The sequence below is a fragment of the Rhincodon typus genome, chromosome 42 (assembly GCF_021869965.1).
Source record: "Rhincodon typus isolate 14 chromosome 42, sRhiTyp1.1, whole genome shotgun sequence".
Classification (NCBI taxonomy): domain Eukaryota; kingdom Metazoa; phylum Chordata; class Chondrichthyes; order Orectolobiformes; family Rhincodontidae; genus Rhincodon; species Rhincodon typus.
The window spans coordinates 6,612,926-6,628,971 of NC_063373.1; the positions used below are offsets into that span (position 1 = coordinate 6,612,926).

The 16,046-nt window shown below is 47.0% G+C and overlaps 2 protein-coding genes across 2 annotated transcripts in view; one reads left to right on the plus strand and one right to left on the minus strand.

Moving 5' to 3' along the window:
- LOC109918851 (zinc finger protein 135-like) overlaps positions 1-16,046 on the plus strand; it is a 59,769-nt gene that overhangs the window by 24,368 nt on the left and 19,355 nt on the right. Inside the window, exons 3-4 of the mRNA XM_048619270.1 lie at positions 6,087-6,834; positions 7,701-7,708. Of these exons, the coding sequence (XP_048475227.1) occupies positions 6,087-6,834; positions 7,701-7,708 (756 nt within the window). The remainder of the gene's footprint in view (positions 1-6,086; positions 6,835-7,700; positions 7,709-16,046) is intronic.
- Positions 442-3,117, minus strand: LOC125481036 (zinc finger protein 239-like). The gene is made up of 2 exons (XM_048619257.1): positions 2,848-3,117; positions 442-1,621 (listed from the first exon to the last, which is right to left on the minus strand). Exon 2 carries the CDS (start codon positions 1,438-1,440, stop codon positions 460-462), a length of 981 nt encoding a protein of 326 aa, XP_048475214.1. The 5' UTR covers positions 1,441-1,621; positions 2,848-3,117; the 3' UTR covers positions 442-459.

Genomic DNA, 16,046 nt, shown 5'->3' on the forward strand with positions numbered 1-16,046 from the left:
GACAACAAGGTGCAGGGCTGGATGAACACAGCAGGCCAAGCAGCATCATAGGAGCAGAGAGGCTGACGTTTCGGGTCTGAACCCTTCTTCAGAAATGGGGGAGGGGGCTCTGAAATAAATAGGGAGAGGGGTGGAGGGAATAGGTGAGTGCAGGTAGGTCTGGACCCTTCTTCAGAAATGGGGGAGGGGGAAGGAGGCTCTGAAATAAATAGGGAGAGGGATGGGGAGAATAGGTGAGTGCAGGTAGGTGGGGATTGTTCAGTGACAGCTTTCCTGCTCCTCCAGCTCCCACACACACTGTGTTATCTCAGACTCCAGCACAGGCAGTTCCTACTATCTCTGAATGAGTTCCATCCCCATGTAAACTTGGCGTGTGCGTCTCTCGGCAGGGGTGACTTCTCTTTCTCTCTTCCCCACCAAATCCCCCTCCAACTTGCAGCAGGTGAACTTGCTGGCGTTTCAGCGGGCAGGCTGTCCCGGCGAATCCCTTCCTGCGGACGAGAGGCCTCTCTCCCCAGTGTGGACCCGCCGGTGGGTCAGCAGGGTGGAGGACTGGGCGAAGCCCTTCCCGCACACCGAGCAGGAGAACGGCCTCTCCCCGGTGTGGACGCGCTGGTGGCTCAGCAGGTGGGACGACTGGGTGAACCCTTTGCCGCACACCGAGCAGGTGAATGGCCACTCCCCGGTGTGAACCGCCTGGTGATGCCTCAGGGCAGATGAATCGCCGAAACCCTTCCCGCAATCAGAGCAGGAGAACGGCCTCTCCCCGGTGTGAACCCGCCGGTGGGTCAGCAGGTTGGACGACCGAGTGAAGCCCTTCCCGCACTCGGAGCAGATGAACGGCCTCTCCCCGGTGTGGACCCGCTGGTGTCTCAGCAGGGTGGAAGACTGAGTGAAGCCCTTCCCGCACTCGGAGCAGGAGAACGGCCTCTCCCCGGTGTGAACGGGCCGGTGGGTCAGCAAGTGGCACGACTGAGTGAAGCCCTTCCCGCACTCGGAGCACACGAACGGCCTCTCGCCGGTGTGGACCCGCCGGTGCTTCTGCAGCGTGGACGAATCTTTGAAGCCCTTCCCGCACTCGGGGCAGGAGAACGGTCTCTCCCCGGTGTGGACCCGCCGGTGTCGGAGCAGGGTGGAATTGTCTCTGAACCCTTTCCCGCACACCGAGCAGGTGAAAGGCCTCTCCCCGGTGTGAACGTGCTGGTGGGTCAGCAGGGCGGACGAGTGAGTGAAGCCCTTCCCGCACACGGAGCAGGCGAACGGCCTCTCCCCGGTGTGGACCCGCCGGTGTCGAAGCAGGGACGACGACTTGGTGAACCCCTTCCCACAGTCGGAGCAGGCGAACGGCCTCTCCCCGGTGTGAATGCGCCGGTGAATCTCCAGCGCAGACGGGGAACGGAAACCAATCCCACAATCTCCGCATTTCCAGGGCTTCTCCATGAGGCGTGAAGTTAAGTTTTAAAGTCTTGCCCCGATACCATACACGTGCGCACGGTCTCTCCTCAAAATAAATGCTGCGCAGTTTTATCAGGTCCCACAGTGTTTCCACAGTTGACAGGAACACTCTCACTCGGGTACGTGCATGTCTTGAGGCTCTCCCAGATACACCGATCTTTAAAACCTTTTGAAACAGACAGAACCAAGAAACATTACTCCTTCTAGATCTAAAGGCTGATGGTATTCAATCAAGCGACTGTCAGATGGCTTATGCTACAACACCGCGGCTTCAAGAGGTCGACTTTGTCCTTTATTTTAAAGAGAGGTTTTCAGAGAGAGGTGCAGGGATGTCTATTTGGAAAGCCAAAAATGCAAACAGCTTGTGAGGCCTTGAGTTTCTATTTTAGAAAGTTCAAACAATAAGAGGCAGCCTGCTCAGGTGTGTCCAACCTCCTCAGAACCAGGATTTTCAGTTTTAGCTTTCAGCAGTTGCTGATGGGGTCTAGAAGTAGTAGAAGCTATTTTTTCCCCCTCTCTGTTACAGCTAAAAGCCAGAGGAAATCTCTTCCTGCAGCTGGACTTGCATGTGATAAAGCGTGTTTTCTGAATTTGCCTTTTGCCGAGGGTGTGTTTATGAGACGTTACTACATTGGAACAGTTACTGTTTAGTAGTTAACTATTCTATTAGCCGGTTAAGTTTTCCAATAGTGTTACAGCTAAACCAATTCTTTTCTTTATCCTTTTCTGTTCTTGTCTTTCAACTAGAGTGTATGAATAAATTAGGAGAGAGATAGGAGGAACTGCCGATGCTGGAGAATCTGAGACAACAAGTCTATGTATGAATAAATTGTGTTTTGCTTTAAATCGAGTAGTTTGACCAAGCAAATTGCATCTTGAATGCTACATCTTACACTTACCTTTAAAATAAGAAAAAAAGTTAGGGTCTAGGCTACCTTCCTAATATATTTTGAGGGGGTTTGGTCTGGTCCACAACACTTAGCTTGAGATTTTTGTCTGAAATTCCACCCCTTTAAAATATCTTGCAAATGGAAAATTCAAAAGTCAGTGTCCGTACAGGGGAGAAATTCAGAACGGACAATTCTGGTAGGAGCAAATTTCTGCAGTTGCTGGAATCCGTACTGAAAAAAAAGAGCTGGGCTCTGATGAAGAGTCATCTCAACTCGAAACGAGTGTTAGCTCTTCACGGATGCTGCCTGACCCATTGTGATCTCCAGCATTTTTTTTTTGTTTTCAGACAATTCTAGTTCCCTGGGAACATTCATTTTTCTCTTGTTCCCCAAAAGCTGTAAATCTCCACCCCCACACCCTCTGCCTTCATTTTCACTCTGGCGTAGGTCATATCCCTCTCCCCATTTTCCTGGAGGGTCCAATTGACTGTCCCACACTTACCTCTTCCTGTCTCGCTCAGAGAGAGAGGTGAAAATCTTCAGGCAGGGAGAGTGGCACTGGATGCAAACGGATTGATGCCAACACCAAAGGGAAGGAGATCGTGCCCAGAAATGAAGGAGGATAAAATGCATATGTGCCCCCCACCCCCGAGAGTGCGCATTGATGCTGGTCCCGAGTTGAAAATGCTCCGAGTCTATCCTGTGCAAAATGCTGTCCTTACAAACGAGACTGGCAAAACCTGCTGCTGGGATTCCAATGTTCCAGGGGAGGGCTGAGGGACTGCGCATGGGCAGCGGGTGTCGGTGTCGTCACAAAGGGCTTCGCACAGAGTGACCAATGGGAAGCCCTGGAGGACCGGAAGGGGTCTGGTCCTCCTGCCAATCGGAGCTCCCCTATTGTCTGAATGCGGAAGGGTTTTTCTGAAGAAGGGTGTCGACCCGAAACGTCATCGTTCCTGCTCGTTTGATGCTCCCTGGCCTGTTGTTCCTCCAGCTCCACACTGCGTTATCTCTGACTCCAGCATCGGCAGTACTTACTGTCTCTGAGCTCCTCAGGCTGCTCCTCTCTCTCTCTCTCCCTCTCCCTCTCTCTGAAGATTGAGCTTCACCCCCAAGGCTGCAACTTCCTCCTCTGTCCAACATCTGTGAGCGCAACACATTTTTTCACCTGCCCCCTTTTCCGTTTATTTTCTCATTCTGGGATTAAAGTGTCGGTTTGCAGGAAGTGAAGGGAAAGGAGGTGAATTCCGGCAGGGGACAGACTTTGGGAAATGTTGTTCCAGGTCTGTCTCTTAATTGGCAAGCGCATGGCAGATGCAGTTCAATGTGAGGCGAAAGACTTTTGATGTGAAAAAGACAGAAAGGGGGAGCGTTGTTAACATAGTCGTGTATGGGATGCACAAAAAGTCCAGTCGATGAAAGTCTTCAGACAGATGCAGCAAGCAATGAGCAAGGCAAGTGGTATATTTCTGAATTTCTGAAGAAGGGTCTAGGCCCGAATCATCAGCTTTCCTGCTCCTCTGATGCTGCTTGGCCTGCTGTGTTCATCCAGCTCTACACCTTGTTATCTCGGATTCTCCAGCATCTGCAGTTCCTACTATCTCTGGTAAATTAGTCTTCCTTGCAAGAGGAATTGAGTTCAGAACTGGGGATGTCTACCTGTAGTTATGCAGGGCTTTGGTGAGACCACATCTGGAGTTTTTGTTAATGTTTTTCTCTTACATCCTTTTACTCACTCAACTCAACACGTTTTAAGTGCCTGTCTAAAAGAATGGGCTCTTTCCTCTTGTTCACAATGAAACAAGTGGTTTCCCCAGGAAATAGTTGTCAGTTAACCAGTCAGCAGAGTAAACTTCATCGTCTGTTAGTGGTACAGACCTTGAACATCATTGAATAAAGGAACGACATGCTGAGGAGATTTTGTCTTTAAGTCATATCACTCTTTGGTCCAACCAGTCCTAAACTAGCCTGTGCTTGGACCACATCTCTCCAAACATTTCTTATTCATGTACTTATCTAAATGTCTTTTAAATATTGTAACTCTACCCACATGCACCACTTCCTCAGGAAGCTCATTCCACACACTAACCATTCTCTGTGTAAAGAAATTGCCCCTCATGTATTTTTTCCAAACTGTCTCCTCTCACCTTAAAAAATGTCCCCTTGTCTTGAAATTCCCCACCCTAGGGAAAAGACACCTACCATTCATCTTCTCCATACCTCTCATGATTTTATAAACCTGTATGAGGTCATCCCTCAACCTCCTATGCTCCAGTGAAAAAAGTCACAGCCTATCCAGCTTCCTTATAACTCAAACACTTCATTCGTGGCAAAATCCTGGTAAATCTCTTGTGAGCCCCTTCCAGCTTAATAATATCCTTCCTATAGCAGGACGATCCAAACTGGACAACAGTACTCCAGAAGATGCCTCAACATGACCTCCCCAACTCCTATACTCAGAGGTCTGAGCAATGTACTCATCAGGACAGATGTAGGAATAATAACTCTTGTAACAGACCAACAGGTTGTACTGCATGAGGAACAGGGGTCTCATCTTTTCTGAGGGCTCTTTTGTGAGACATTCTACGGGGTTAGGTTTGGATTTTCAGCAGCTCCTTTCTCATTCTGTCTAAGTCCTTCCTTCGACAATGCAGTCAGTCTCGTGACCTTTAGAAATTATGTGGATTTGTTTAAGGATTTTCTTCCATGTGATCACCGAGTAAGAGTCGTAATGATTGTGTGCGCACATTATTAAATCTCTCACTTGAAATCTATAAATAAGACACCCTTGCTTATTGATAGCCAAAATGGCAAATCTTGAACTAGCTAACACAGGTTACAATGAGTGGTCTCCAATTTAAGACAGACATGAGGAATTTATTCTCTCAGGGAGTTGTTAGTCTGTGAACTGCTCTCTCTCAGCGAGCAGTGGAGGTTGGGCCATTGAATATATTCAAGGCTGAGTACAGCTGATTTTTCAGCAACAAGGAAACTCAATAGTAATGGGGGAAGGCAAGAAAATAGTTTCAAGGCCACAACGGAACAGCAATGATCTGATCAATGCTAGTGCAGGCTTGGCCTACTCCTGCTCGCAATTCTCACACTTTGTGTCCAGGACAGCAAGAGGTCCGGGGGTGGGTGGGGCCTTCAGGAAAATGGGCAGGGGAGATATTAGGTACGACAGAGTGAGAATTGAGGGTGAGAGTGTGGGATGGAGATTTACAGCTTTTGGGGAATGAAAGGGGAAAGAGTTCAGTCAAAATTAGAAACAAAAACAGAAATTGCTGGGAAAGCTCAGTGGTCTGGCAGCATCTGTGGAGAAAGATCAAGATTAGTGTTTCAGGTTGAATGACCCTTCCTCAGAATTTTCAAAAGAAATTACAATTGTCTGTTCTGAACTTTTTTCTTCAGTACGGCCAGCTATAACTTTGTACTTCTTTTCACAGGAAGTTAGCAGGGGAGGATTCGCAGACAGAAACGCCCCCAACCAAACGTCATGTCGAGATTTGACAGAGTAATTTGGCAGAATCCAGAAGTAGTAATGTTTGTCTGATCGTATTTGGAGCATCTGGAAAATAGCACCAACACACACCCAGACCTCAGTGAGTGTAGACTGCATAAAGAACACGAAAAGCTGACCCAACCCGAAGAGACGTAGGAGAATTCACAGCGAGGAGAGACTCTGGATGTGAATAAGTCTTCAACCTGTCACTGAACCTGGGCAGGCACTGGGCCATGGAGAAACCTTGGAAGTGTGCGGACTGTGGGAAAGGGTTCCTCTCCCCGTCTGCACTAGAGACCCACCGGCGCGTTCACACCGGGGAGAGGCCGTTCACCTGCTCCACATGTGCTAAGGGCTTTGCTCAGTTGTGCAGCCTGCTTTCGCACCAGCGGGTCCACACAGGGGACAGGCCGTATACCTGCTCCGTGTGCGGGAAAGGGTTCACTCATTCGTCCGCCCTGCAACGCCACCAGCGACTCCACACCGGGGAGAGGCCGTTCACCTGCCCGGTGTGCGGGAAGGGCTTCAATCAGTCGTGCAGCCTGCAGTCGCACCATCGGGTCCACACCGGGGAGAGGCCGTACTCCTGCCCGGTGTGCGGGAAGGGATTCACTCACTCCTCCGCCATGCTGAGGCACCGGAGGGTCCACACCGGGGAGAGGCCGTACACCTGTAGCCTGTGCGGGAAGGGCTTCAGTCAGCTGTGCAGCCTGCAGACCCACCGGCGGGTCCACACGGGCGAGAGGCCTTACGCCTGCCCAGAGTGCGGGAGAGAATTCAGCGACTCGTCCGCCCTGCTGAAGCACCGGCGAAGCCACAGCGGGAAGAGGCCCTATGCCTGCTCCCAGTGCGGCAAGGGCTTCATTCAGTCCTCCCACCTGCTGAGGCACCAGCGCATCCACACCGGGGAGAGGCCGTTCTCCTGCTCCGTGTGTGGGAAGGGCTTCACTCGCTCCTCCCACCTGCAGAGGCACCAGCGGGTGCACAGTTGACCGCAGGCCCTTCCCCCCGCTCCCTCTGGGCATGGGGGTGTTGTGCCTGTTAGTCATTACCTCCAGGATTGAACCCAGTTCATTTCAGACAGCGGGTGAAGCCGGGAGGGGTTTCCTTTTTCTGCTGGCCTGGCCGCTTTCGCTTCCACTGCACGATTCCCCAACTGAAATGACCCCGCCGAAGGAAGTGGATTCGTTGCTGAATGAAAAAGGACGCGCGCTGTTGAAGCTTCTCCTCTTGCACCCGGTCAGGACATGGACACAAGAGTGCCAAAACTCCAAGAGGAACAGCTGAGCAAAAGGCTGCTGATTGGCTGTGGCGAATCACCTCCGATTGGTCCAAGGTATGGCCGTGACAATCCGCCAGGGAACAATTGTGGCCCCGTTTGTGGTTAAGATGTAACATGTTATTTGTATTGTTTTGGAATGTGGATTTTTTTTTTAAAAGTGGTGAAATTGAAAAGTTTTGCAAATGTCGCATTTTTTTTTAGACATCGGAAAGCTTTTCGGATCTAAATACAAAATCGTGTCCCACTAACTTGATTGAGTTTTGTTCTTGAAGAGGTGACAAAGAAGGATTGATGAAGGCAGAGCGATAGATGCTGTCTGCATGGACTTCGGCACAGCGTTGGACAAGGTTCTGCGTGATAGTGGTTAGCAAGGTTAGATCACATGGGATCCAGGCGGAGCTAGCCATTTGGATGCAAAATTGGCTTAAAGGTAGGAGACAGAAGGTAGTGGTAGAGGATCGTTGTTTGGACTGCAGGCCTGTCACCAATGGTGTGCCAAAAGGATCAGAGCTAGGTCCACTGCTTTTTGTCATTTATAGAAATGATTTGGATGTGAATATAGGAGGCATAGCTGGAAGGGTTGCAGATGACACCAAACGAGGTGATCTATTGAACAGGGAAGAAGATTAACTCTGAGTACAAAGGGGCCTTGATCAGCTGGGCCAGTGGGCAGATGGGGTTTAATACCGATAAATGTGAGAGGTTGCATTTTGATAAGGCAAACCAGGGCAGGACTTATACACTTAATGGCAGGGGAATGTTCCCAAACAGAGCCCTTGGAGTGCAGGTGCATCGTTCCTTCAAAGTGGAGTGACAGGTAGACCAGACAATGAAGAAGGCGTTTGGTACACTTGTCTTTATTGGTCAGTGCTTTGAGTATAGGAGTTGGCACATCATGTGGCAATACAGGACACTTTTTTAGAATACTGTGTACGGCTCTGGTCGCCTTTCTATAGAAAGGATGTTGTTAAGCTTGAGAGTGTGCAGAAAAGATTTACAAGGATATTGCCAGGGTTAGAAGGTTTGAGCTTTAGGGAGAGGCTGAATAGGCTGGGGCTATTTCCTTGGAGCATCAGAGGCTGAGGGGTGACCTTAGGGGTTCATAAAATCGTGAGGGGCATGGACAGGGTGAATAGCCAATGTCTTTTTAATGTTTTAATGGGTTGTGGTTGGAGTTGTTTTGGTTTGCTGAGCTGACTGGTTTTTGTGCAAACGTTTCGTCTCCCTTTTGAGTGACGTTGTCAGTGCTGAAGATGTTACCTAGAAGGGAGAAGAAACGTTTGCATGAAAACCAGTCAGCTCAGCAAAACAACCAACAACTCCAAGGTCTTTTTCCCGAGGTTGGAGGGGTGGTGTGGGGATATGGAGTCCAAAACTAGAAGGCATAGGTTTAAGGTGAGAGGGGAAAGATTTAAACAGGACCTGGGGGACAGCTTTTTCCTGCAGAGGGTGGTGCGTATATGGAACAAGCTGCCAGAGGAAGTGGTGGAGACTGGTACAATTACAACATTTAAAAGGCATCTGGATGGGTACATGAATAGGGAGGGTTGAAAGCGATATGGATCAAATGCTGGCAAATGGGACTAAGTCACATTGGGATGTCTGATCTGTATTGGACCAGACCAAACCCCCTGCAGAAAGTATTAAGAAGAAAGCCCAGACGCTAACATTATATTTTAAATATAAATGACAGGCATTGCATTCCAGATGCAATTCGATTGGTCAAACTACCAGTCTTGAAGCAAAACACACTTTATTCATACTCTATAGTATAAAATACAATGAAAGAAGGAAGAAATGGGAATAACTTAACCCGATTGGAAAACTTAACAGTATAATAGATTATTTAACTGCTAAACAGCAACTGTTTCAATATAGTAACATTCTTAGCAAAGGCAAATTTTGGTGTCGAGCAAGTCCAGGCACACCCTGGATGTAAAATAGGTTGTCTCAAGGGCAGTTCACTAGTCCAGGAAGAAAAACATCAAGTGAAACCTCAGAGAGAGATAGTAGCAGGGAGAGATGTAGTGCAGCTTTCAAACCCAGCTTCAAGATCTCAGCAATTGCTCCTGAAAAAACTAAAACTAAATGTCCTGGCTCTGGGGGAGCTTGACCCTACCCATTCAGGCTGCTTCTATTGTTCCAACTCTTGTTTTTTAAACAAAAAAGCCCCAAGGCCTCACAAGCTGTTTATTGCATTCAAATAGACAACTTTGCACCTCTGTCTTAAAACCTCGCTTTAAAACAAAAGGCCAGGACAAAATATACCTCTAAAAGGCATAGTATCATCACAGGTCAGCATGGATGAGTTGGACCGAAGGATCTGTTTCCGTGCTGTGTGATTGTATGAAATCATTGCCAAGAAGGCCTTACTTCAACGCCTTGAGCAGATTATCTCTGGAGTTAATTGATGAAATGTTAACAATGATGATTTTATTACATACAACAGGAGACACAGTCAGAGACCACTAGCAGTTTGCATTTACAAGAATCAGGTTTCAGTTCAGAAGAATAGTTTCATCCTAACGGAATGTCAATTTACGGAATGTCACTACAATCGCCAAGTTGCGAGAGCTTGAAGAAATCTCCTGGCTTTCAGAACCAAAATGGAATCCAGGTCCTCAGAACTGGAAAGATGTTTCTAGGTCATCACAACTGGAAAGAGAGGCTCATTTGAGGAAGGAACCCTCATGTTAAGAAAGGAGTGATGACTCACTTGGATTGAGTATCTGTAAAAGATGTTGCTGGGAAATGGGTCAAGTCTTTCTTGCTGTTTATATTGAGATCATTCTTAATTAGCATTTATGTAAGTCTTTTTGTTTTTCTTTGCTCTGCTGGAATGAATGCCTGATCCTTTGTTAGAGGAATTAGCAGTCTGGTGTGGATCCATTCGGTGAGCAATCTCATCAATAAAACCTATGGTCCATCTCTCCAGGTTCCACTCTGGGATCAGGTACATCCAGGATTATTATCAGGTGGATTCATGATGGAAAATCTCTTGGAGGGAAAGAGATGTATTAAATTCAGGAGCATCGGTGAATCTTTTCAGGAAATGAGTGTGTGATTTGATTTGATCTGATCTGATTTGATTTATTGTTGTCACGTACCTGGGTACAGTGAAAAGTTTTGTTTTGCATGCAGTATAGTCAGATCAAAGTGCATTAGGGTAATACAACAGAGTGAGGAGCAGAGAAGGCGCACAAAGAGCGAGGTCGACACTAGATTTGAAATTTGAGAGGTGCATTCAGCGGTCTAATAATAGAGACAAAGCTGATCTTGAACTTGTTGCTAGGTCTGTTTAAGCTTTTGTATCTTCTGCCTGAAGGAAGAAGTTGGAAGAGAGTATACCCGGGGTGGGAGGAGTCTTTGATGTTGGCTGCCTTCCCAAGGCAGCGGGAAGTGTAGATGGAGTCAATGGATTGGAGGTTGGCTCGCATGATGGTCTGGGCTGTGTCCATGACTCTCTGTATTTTCTTACGGGCCTGGGCAGAGCAGTTGCTGTACGAAACCGTGATGCATTGGGATAGAATGCTTTCTATGATGCACCTATTAAAAATTGGTAAGAGTCTTTGTGAACATGCTGAATTTTCTTAACCTACTGAGGATGTGGAGGCGCTGTTGTGCTTTTTCGACCATCGTGTCAGCTTGGATGGACCAGGACAAGCTGTTGGTAATCGTCACGCCAAGCGTGTTGGGAAGTATATTACACAGACTGGACTTTCCATGTTGCTTAAACGTTTCTGGAGGACTTAAAATCTTTTATTTTGTGAGATGGCATTTAGGTGCATCCGGGAATTTGTTTGAAAATGGGAATCCAACCCAAAGCTGGAATGAATTGCTTTTAAGGTTTACTGAAATAAGTAAAGTTTGCTGAAGGGGGAGTCCAGCGAAGGCTAGAGAGGTAGTTTTTTTTTAATGTTGAGACCATTTGGAGCGGCACAGTGGTTAGCACTGCTGCTTCACAGCGCCAGGGACCCGGGTTCAATCCCACCCTCAGGCAACTGTCCGTGTGGAGCTTGCATGTTCTCCCCGTGTCTGCGTGGGTTTCCTCCGGGTGCTCAGGTTTCCTCCCACATTCCAAAGATGTGCAGGCTAGGTGGATTGGCCAAGCTAAATTGCCTGTAGTGTTCAGGGATGTGTAGATTAGATGGGTTATAGGGGGATGGGTCTGGGTGGGTGCTCTGAGGGTCGGTGTGGACTTGTTGGGCCGAAAGGCCTGTTTCCACGCTGTAGGGATTCTATGATCCTTCTATGATCACTGTATTTTTCTCATTTTGTTTTGTTGCGGAACTGAAGTTTAGAGTTGAAGCAGCTTGCTTTAAAAGACGAGAGTACGAAGATAGTTGCTTTCCATTGGGAGTTGGCTTGGAAGGGTAATGCAACTTAATTACTGGTCTAGGGGTACTATAGACAAATCGGATGTTGCGATGCCCAGGATTGGCAGCTGGTTGGATGTTGAAGTTGTCAATCAAGGGAGGACCGGTGCTCACCAGCTAACCGCAGAGAATGTAAGTTGAAAAGACCGGGAGGAGGGATGATCTGACTGGGGTTTTGGCAGGAGGCAATGCTATATTTTGAATACTTCTGCTCGTAGAGTCATAAAGATGTACAGTATGGAAACAGTACAATGAAATAACGAAACTCATCCACGCCAACCAAATATCCTAAATTAGTCTAGCCCCGTTTCATAGAATCCCCACAGTGTGGAAACAGGCCATTCGGCCCAACAAATCCCATACTGACCCTCTGAAGAGCATCCCACCCAGACCCATCCCCCTACCCTATCCCTGTAACCCTGCATTCTCCATGGCTAACCCACCTAGCCTGCACCTCCCTGGTCACTACTGGGCAATTTAGCATGGCCGATCCACCTAGCTTGCACATCTTTGGCCTGTGGGGGGGAAACCCGAGCACCTGGCAGGAACCCACGCAGAGAACGTGCAAACTTCACACAGACAGTCACCCGAGATTGGAATCGAACCCGGGTCCCTGGTGCTGTGAGGCAGCAGAGCTAACCACTGAGCTGTGTCACCCCTAAGCATTTGGCCCATATCCCTCTTAACCCTTCCTATTCATGTACCCATCCAGATGCCTTTTAAATGCTGTAATTGTACAGGTCAGAGCTGCTTTATTTTGCTGTCTCTCAACTGTGCTTCTCTGTGTGAGAGTGAGGGCTTCTGGTCAAAGATGATTGGGCTGTCGATCATAGATATTAAATCGATTACCTTATTTATATATGTTTGGCTAAAGTTGCATGATTAATAATAAATAGTTAATTTTTGTTTCAGCTATCAAGTTTGGTGCCTGGTTAGCAACAATTGGGCATTTTCTTTTTGAGAGCCGTTGAATATTTAGATTTCACAGTGTTGCGAATCCACTGATAGTGAGGTTCATTTGGTTGGGCTTGCTATCCCTGTGTCATATCATTTTCTGCGACTTCTGTTCAGCCTCCATTCCAATTTAAATTAGATTAAATTTCCAATGTTGTGCACTGGAAGGCACAGTGAATCAGTAACTGGTGTTGTTGGAAACTGTAAATCCTTCTCAGGACTATAAGTATTGTTTTGTTTCACCAGCAATGTAAAGTTACTGGCAGTGCTGGGAGGTGTAGGCTATATCAATTATAAATTAATTTGCAATTACCTGACATATTAAAGATGGCAGGGCAGGAGATGTGTTATGATGGCAGAAGCTGGGAGATTCTGGGTGCTCCTGTGATCCAGGGCAAACACAGCTGCAGTAAATGCTACAGGATCTTTGGCTCAGAGAGATTGAGCTGCAGACACTAGGGAAGGGAAAGTTAGCTGGACACTTTATTTTGGACAGAGTCTTCTGATTTGGCCAGTGGTCAGGAGGGTGCGAGTGCAAACCAAGCAGGTAAGAAGGCTTTGAAAGGCCAGAAGCCTCACCCTTTGTAATTGCCCTTGCTTACACACAACTGAGGGCTCCAGGGGCTACCTGGTCAAGACCACTGTCTACTGTATCCGCTGCTCCTGATGTGGCCTTCTCTACGTCGGTGAGACCAAGTGTAGACTCGGAGACCGTTTTGTAGAGCATCTGCACGACAACACCTTCCGGTCGCCAACCATTTTGACTCCCCGTCCCACTCCCTGGGGGCATGTCCATCCTGGGCCTCATCCAGTGTCACAGTGATGCCACCCGCAAACTGGAAGAGCAGCACTTCATATTCCGCCTCAGGAGCCGACAGCCCAATGGCCTGAACATGGAATTCACCAGTTTTAAAATCTCCCCACCCTCGGCCTCATCCAACGTCCACTCCTCCCTCATCCCCACCTCCTTGACCTGACACAACCTGTCCATCTTCTCTCCCACCTATCCAGCCCATCCTTCCCACTGGCCAATCCCCACCACTCCCTACCTGCACTTAGCTATCACCATCCCACCTACCTTTTCCCAGCCCCATCCCTCCTCAGTCTATTTATTTCCCAGCTCCCTTCCCCCTCCCCATTTCTGAAGAAGGGTTCCGACCTGAAATGTCAACTTTTCTGCTCCTCTGATGCTGCCTGGCCTGCTGTGTTCCTCCAGCTCCCACACTGTGTTGTTTCTGACTCCAGCATCTGCAGTTCTTGCTATCACTGTGGTAGGGGAATCTGTTTGGCTGGAAATAACCAGTAACTAATGTTATGGACTAGACCCGAACACCCTTCAGATGTATCAAGAAGGTAGCCTAGACCCTAATGTTTTCTTATTTAAAGATAAGTGTAAGGTTCTCTGTTCCAAATGTAATTCAATTGGCCACACTACTCAGCTTTAAGCAAAATACACTTTCTTCTTATCCTACAGTTAAAATACAACCGAAAGACAGAAGAATTGGTCTAACTTTACCCTATTGGAAAACTGAACACAATAATAGACCATTTAACTACTAAACAGCATTGTTCCATGATAGTAATGTCCCATAAACACATCCTTGGCAAAGGAAAACTCAGTAAAATAGATAGTCTCACATGCGATTCTGCTAGCAAAAAGAGAACCAAAACTTTTAGCTGTAACAGAGAAATGTAGCAGCTTCCAAGCCAGCTTCAAAACCCGAACAACTACTGAAAGCTAAACTAAAACCCTGGTTCTGTGGGAGACTGACTCCACCCATTCATGCTGTTTCTATTGTTCTAACGTTTCAAAGAAAAACACACCCAGGAGTGTCTCAAGTGGTTTACTGTATTGGCTTGGACTAGACACCATGTCATCTATGGCTCAAAATCTCTCTCCAAAAAAAACCCAGGATGAAATACATCTCTTAAATCCATTGTATCGTCACATCAGGTGAAGAAGTCGTGTGGGAGTGATCCACAGGCCCACAAACAGTAACCAAAATGTGGAGTGAACTAGACAAGAAATAATGGTAGCTTTAGATGGGTGGATAGCAATAATGACAGGAAATTGTAATCTACATAAACTGCAGACATCCGATTGGTAAATGTAATGTCGCCGAATATTTCATAGAAGACTTTCAAGATAGTTTCTCAGTGTTGTGCACTCTGGAAGTGACCAGAGATAATGCTAAGCAGAGACAACATGGTGGCCTTAACATCTGGGTGTTGGCTAGAATTCCAGGCCTTGTTTTCTCTGTCTTCTGGGAGCAGTTTGTCTCCCTGTTCCCACAGAGCAAGATGTGTGTTCTCAGCTCTGCTGGAATTTCTGCTGAAAGTTTGTTGCCTTTTACATCTTTCAGATCAATGAAGCATTTAGTCAACAATTTACCGGTTGACCGTCCAGACTCAGTGTAATGACAGCAGGAATAAAACAAGAAAGTGAAACAAAATTAGAAATAAACGCACAGTCGGTGCTAGCGCTTAATGGTTGTTAATTAGGAAGCAAACCAGAAATAGGGGTCTCCCAGGACTCTTTCAGTCCTTTGCTTTGCCTGAAGGGGAGGAATGAACATAGAAGTTTGCGTCAGGAATGAGCTTCCACGGGAAGTGGTGGATGTGGGTACAGTTACATTTAAAAGATATTTGGACAAGTGCACGAATAAGAAGGGTTTGGAGGGATATGGGAAAAGCGCAGATGGGACTAGTTTTATTTTGGGATTGTGGTCAGCATGGACTGGTTGGACCGAAGGGTCTGTTTTCATGCTGTTTGACTCTGTAAGAATACAACACAAGAACAGGTTCTTCTATCACCTTATCAGCCCACTATTTCTATGCCAACCATGATGTGATTCTAAACTAATTTTTTTTTCCCCAGAGTTGAAATGTCAAATACGAGGGGGACATGCATTTTAGGTGAAAGGGTTAAAGTTCAAAGGAAATGTGAGGAGCAAGTTCTTTTTACACAGAGTGGTATGAGTGTGGAATATGCAGCCAAGGGTGATAGTGGAGACAGATACATTAGGGGCATTTAAGGGCTTTTAGAAAAGCACATGAATATGCATGGAATGGAGGGGTATGGACCAAGGGCAGGCAGAAGGGATTAGTTTAATTTAGCATCGTGTTCGGCACAACATTATGTGCCGAAGGGCCCGTTCCTTGTACAGTTTGGTGTTCTAAGTTTAATCCCCATGTCTCTGCACATGGTCCAAAATCATCCTCACTTGGAAATTATGTCGCAGTTCCTTCAGTGTCGTAGGATCAAAATCTTGGTATTTCTTCCCCAAACAGCATTCTCTCTCACTTACATCTACCTGTCAGTACCCAACTTTAATTTATCACCATATAATTATCAACATAAATACTGCATTTGTTAACAGAGAAATAGCATTTGAGTGGAAAGGATTAATTTCACTTGAAATAGTTCACAAAATAAAAGCTTGTGTTTCTCATGGGGGAGGGAATAAAGCATTTTACTCTCGGATGTTGGATACAGGAGGAGGAAGTTTCAGTGAACGTAGAGTTAAAATTGAACCCTGTGCTTTGTTTGAACTCAAACTGCATTGCTTGGAGGAAGGAATTTTGCT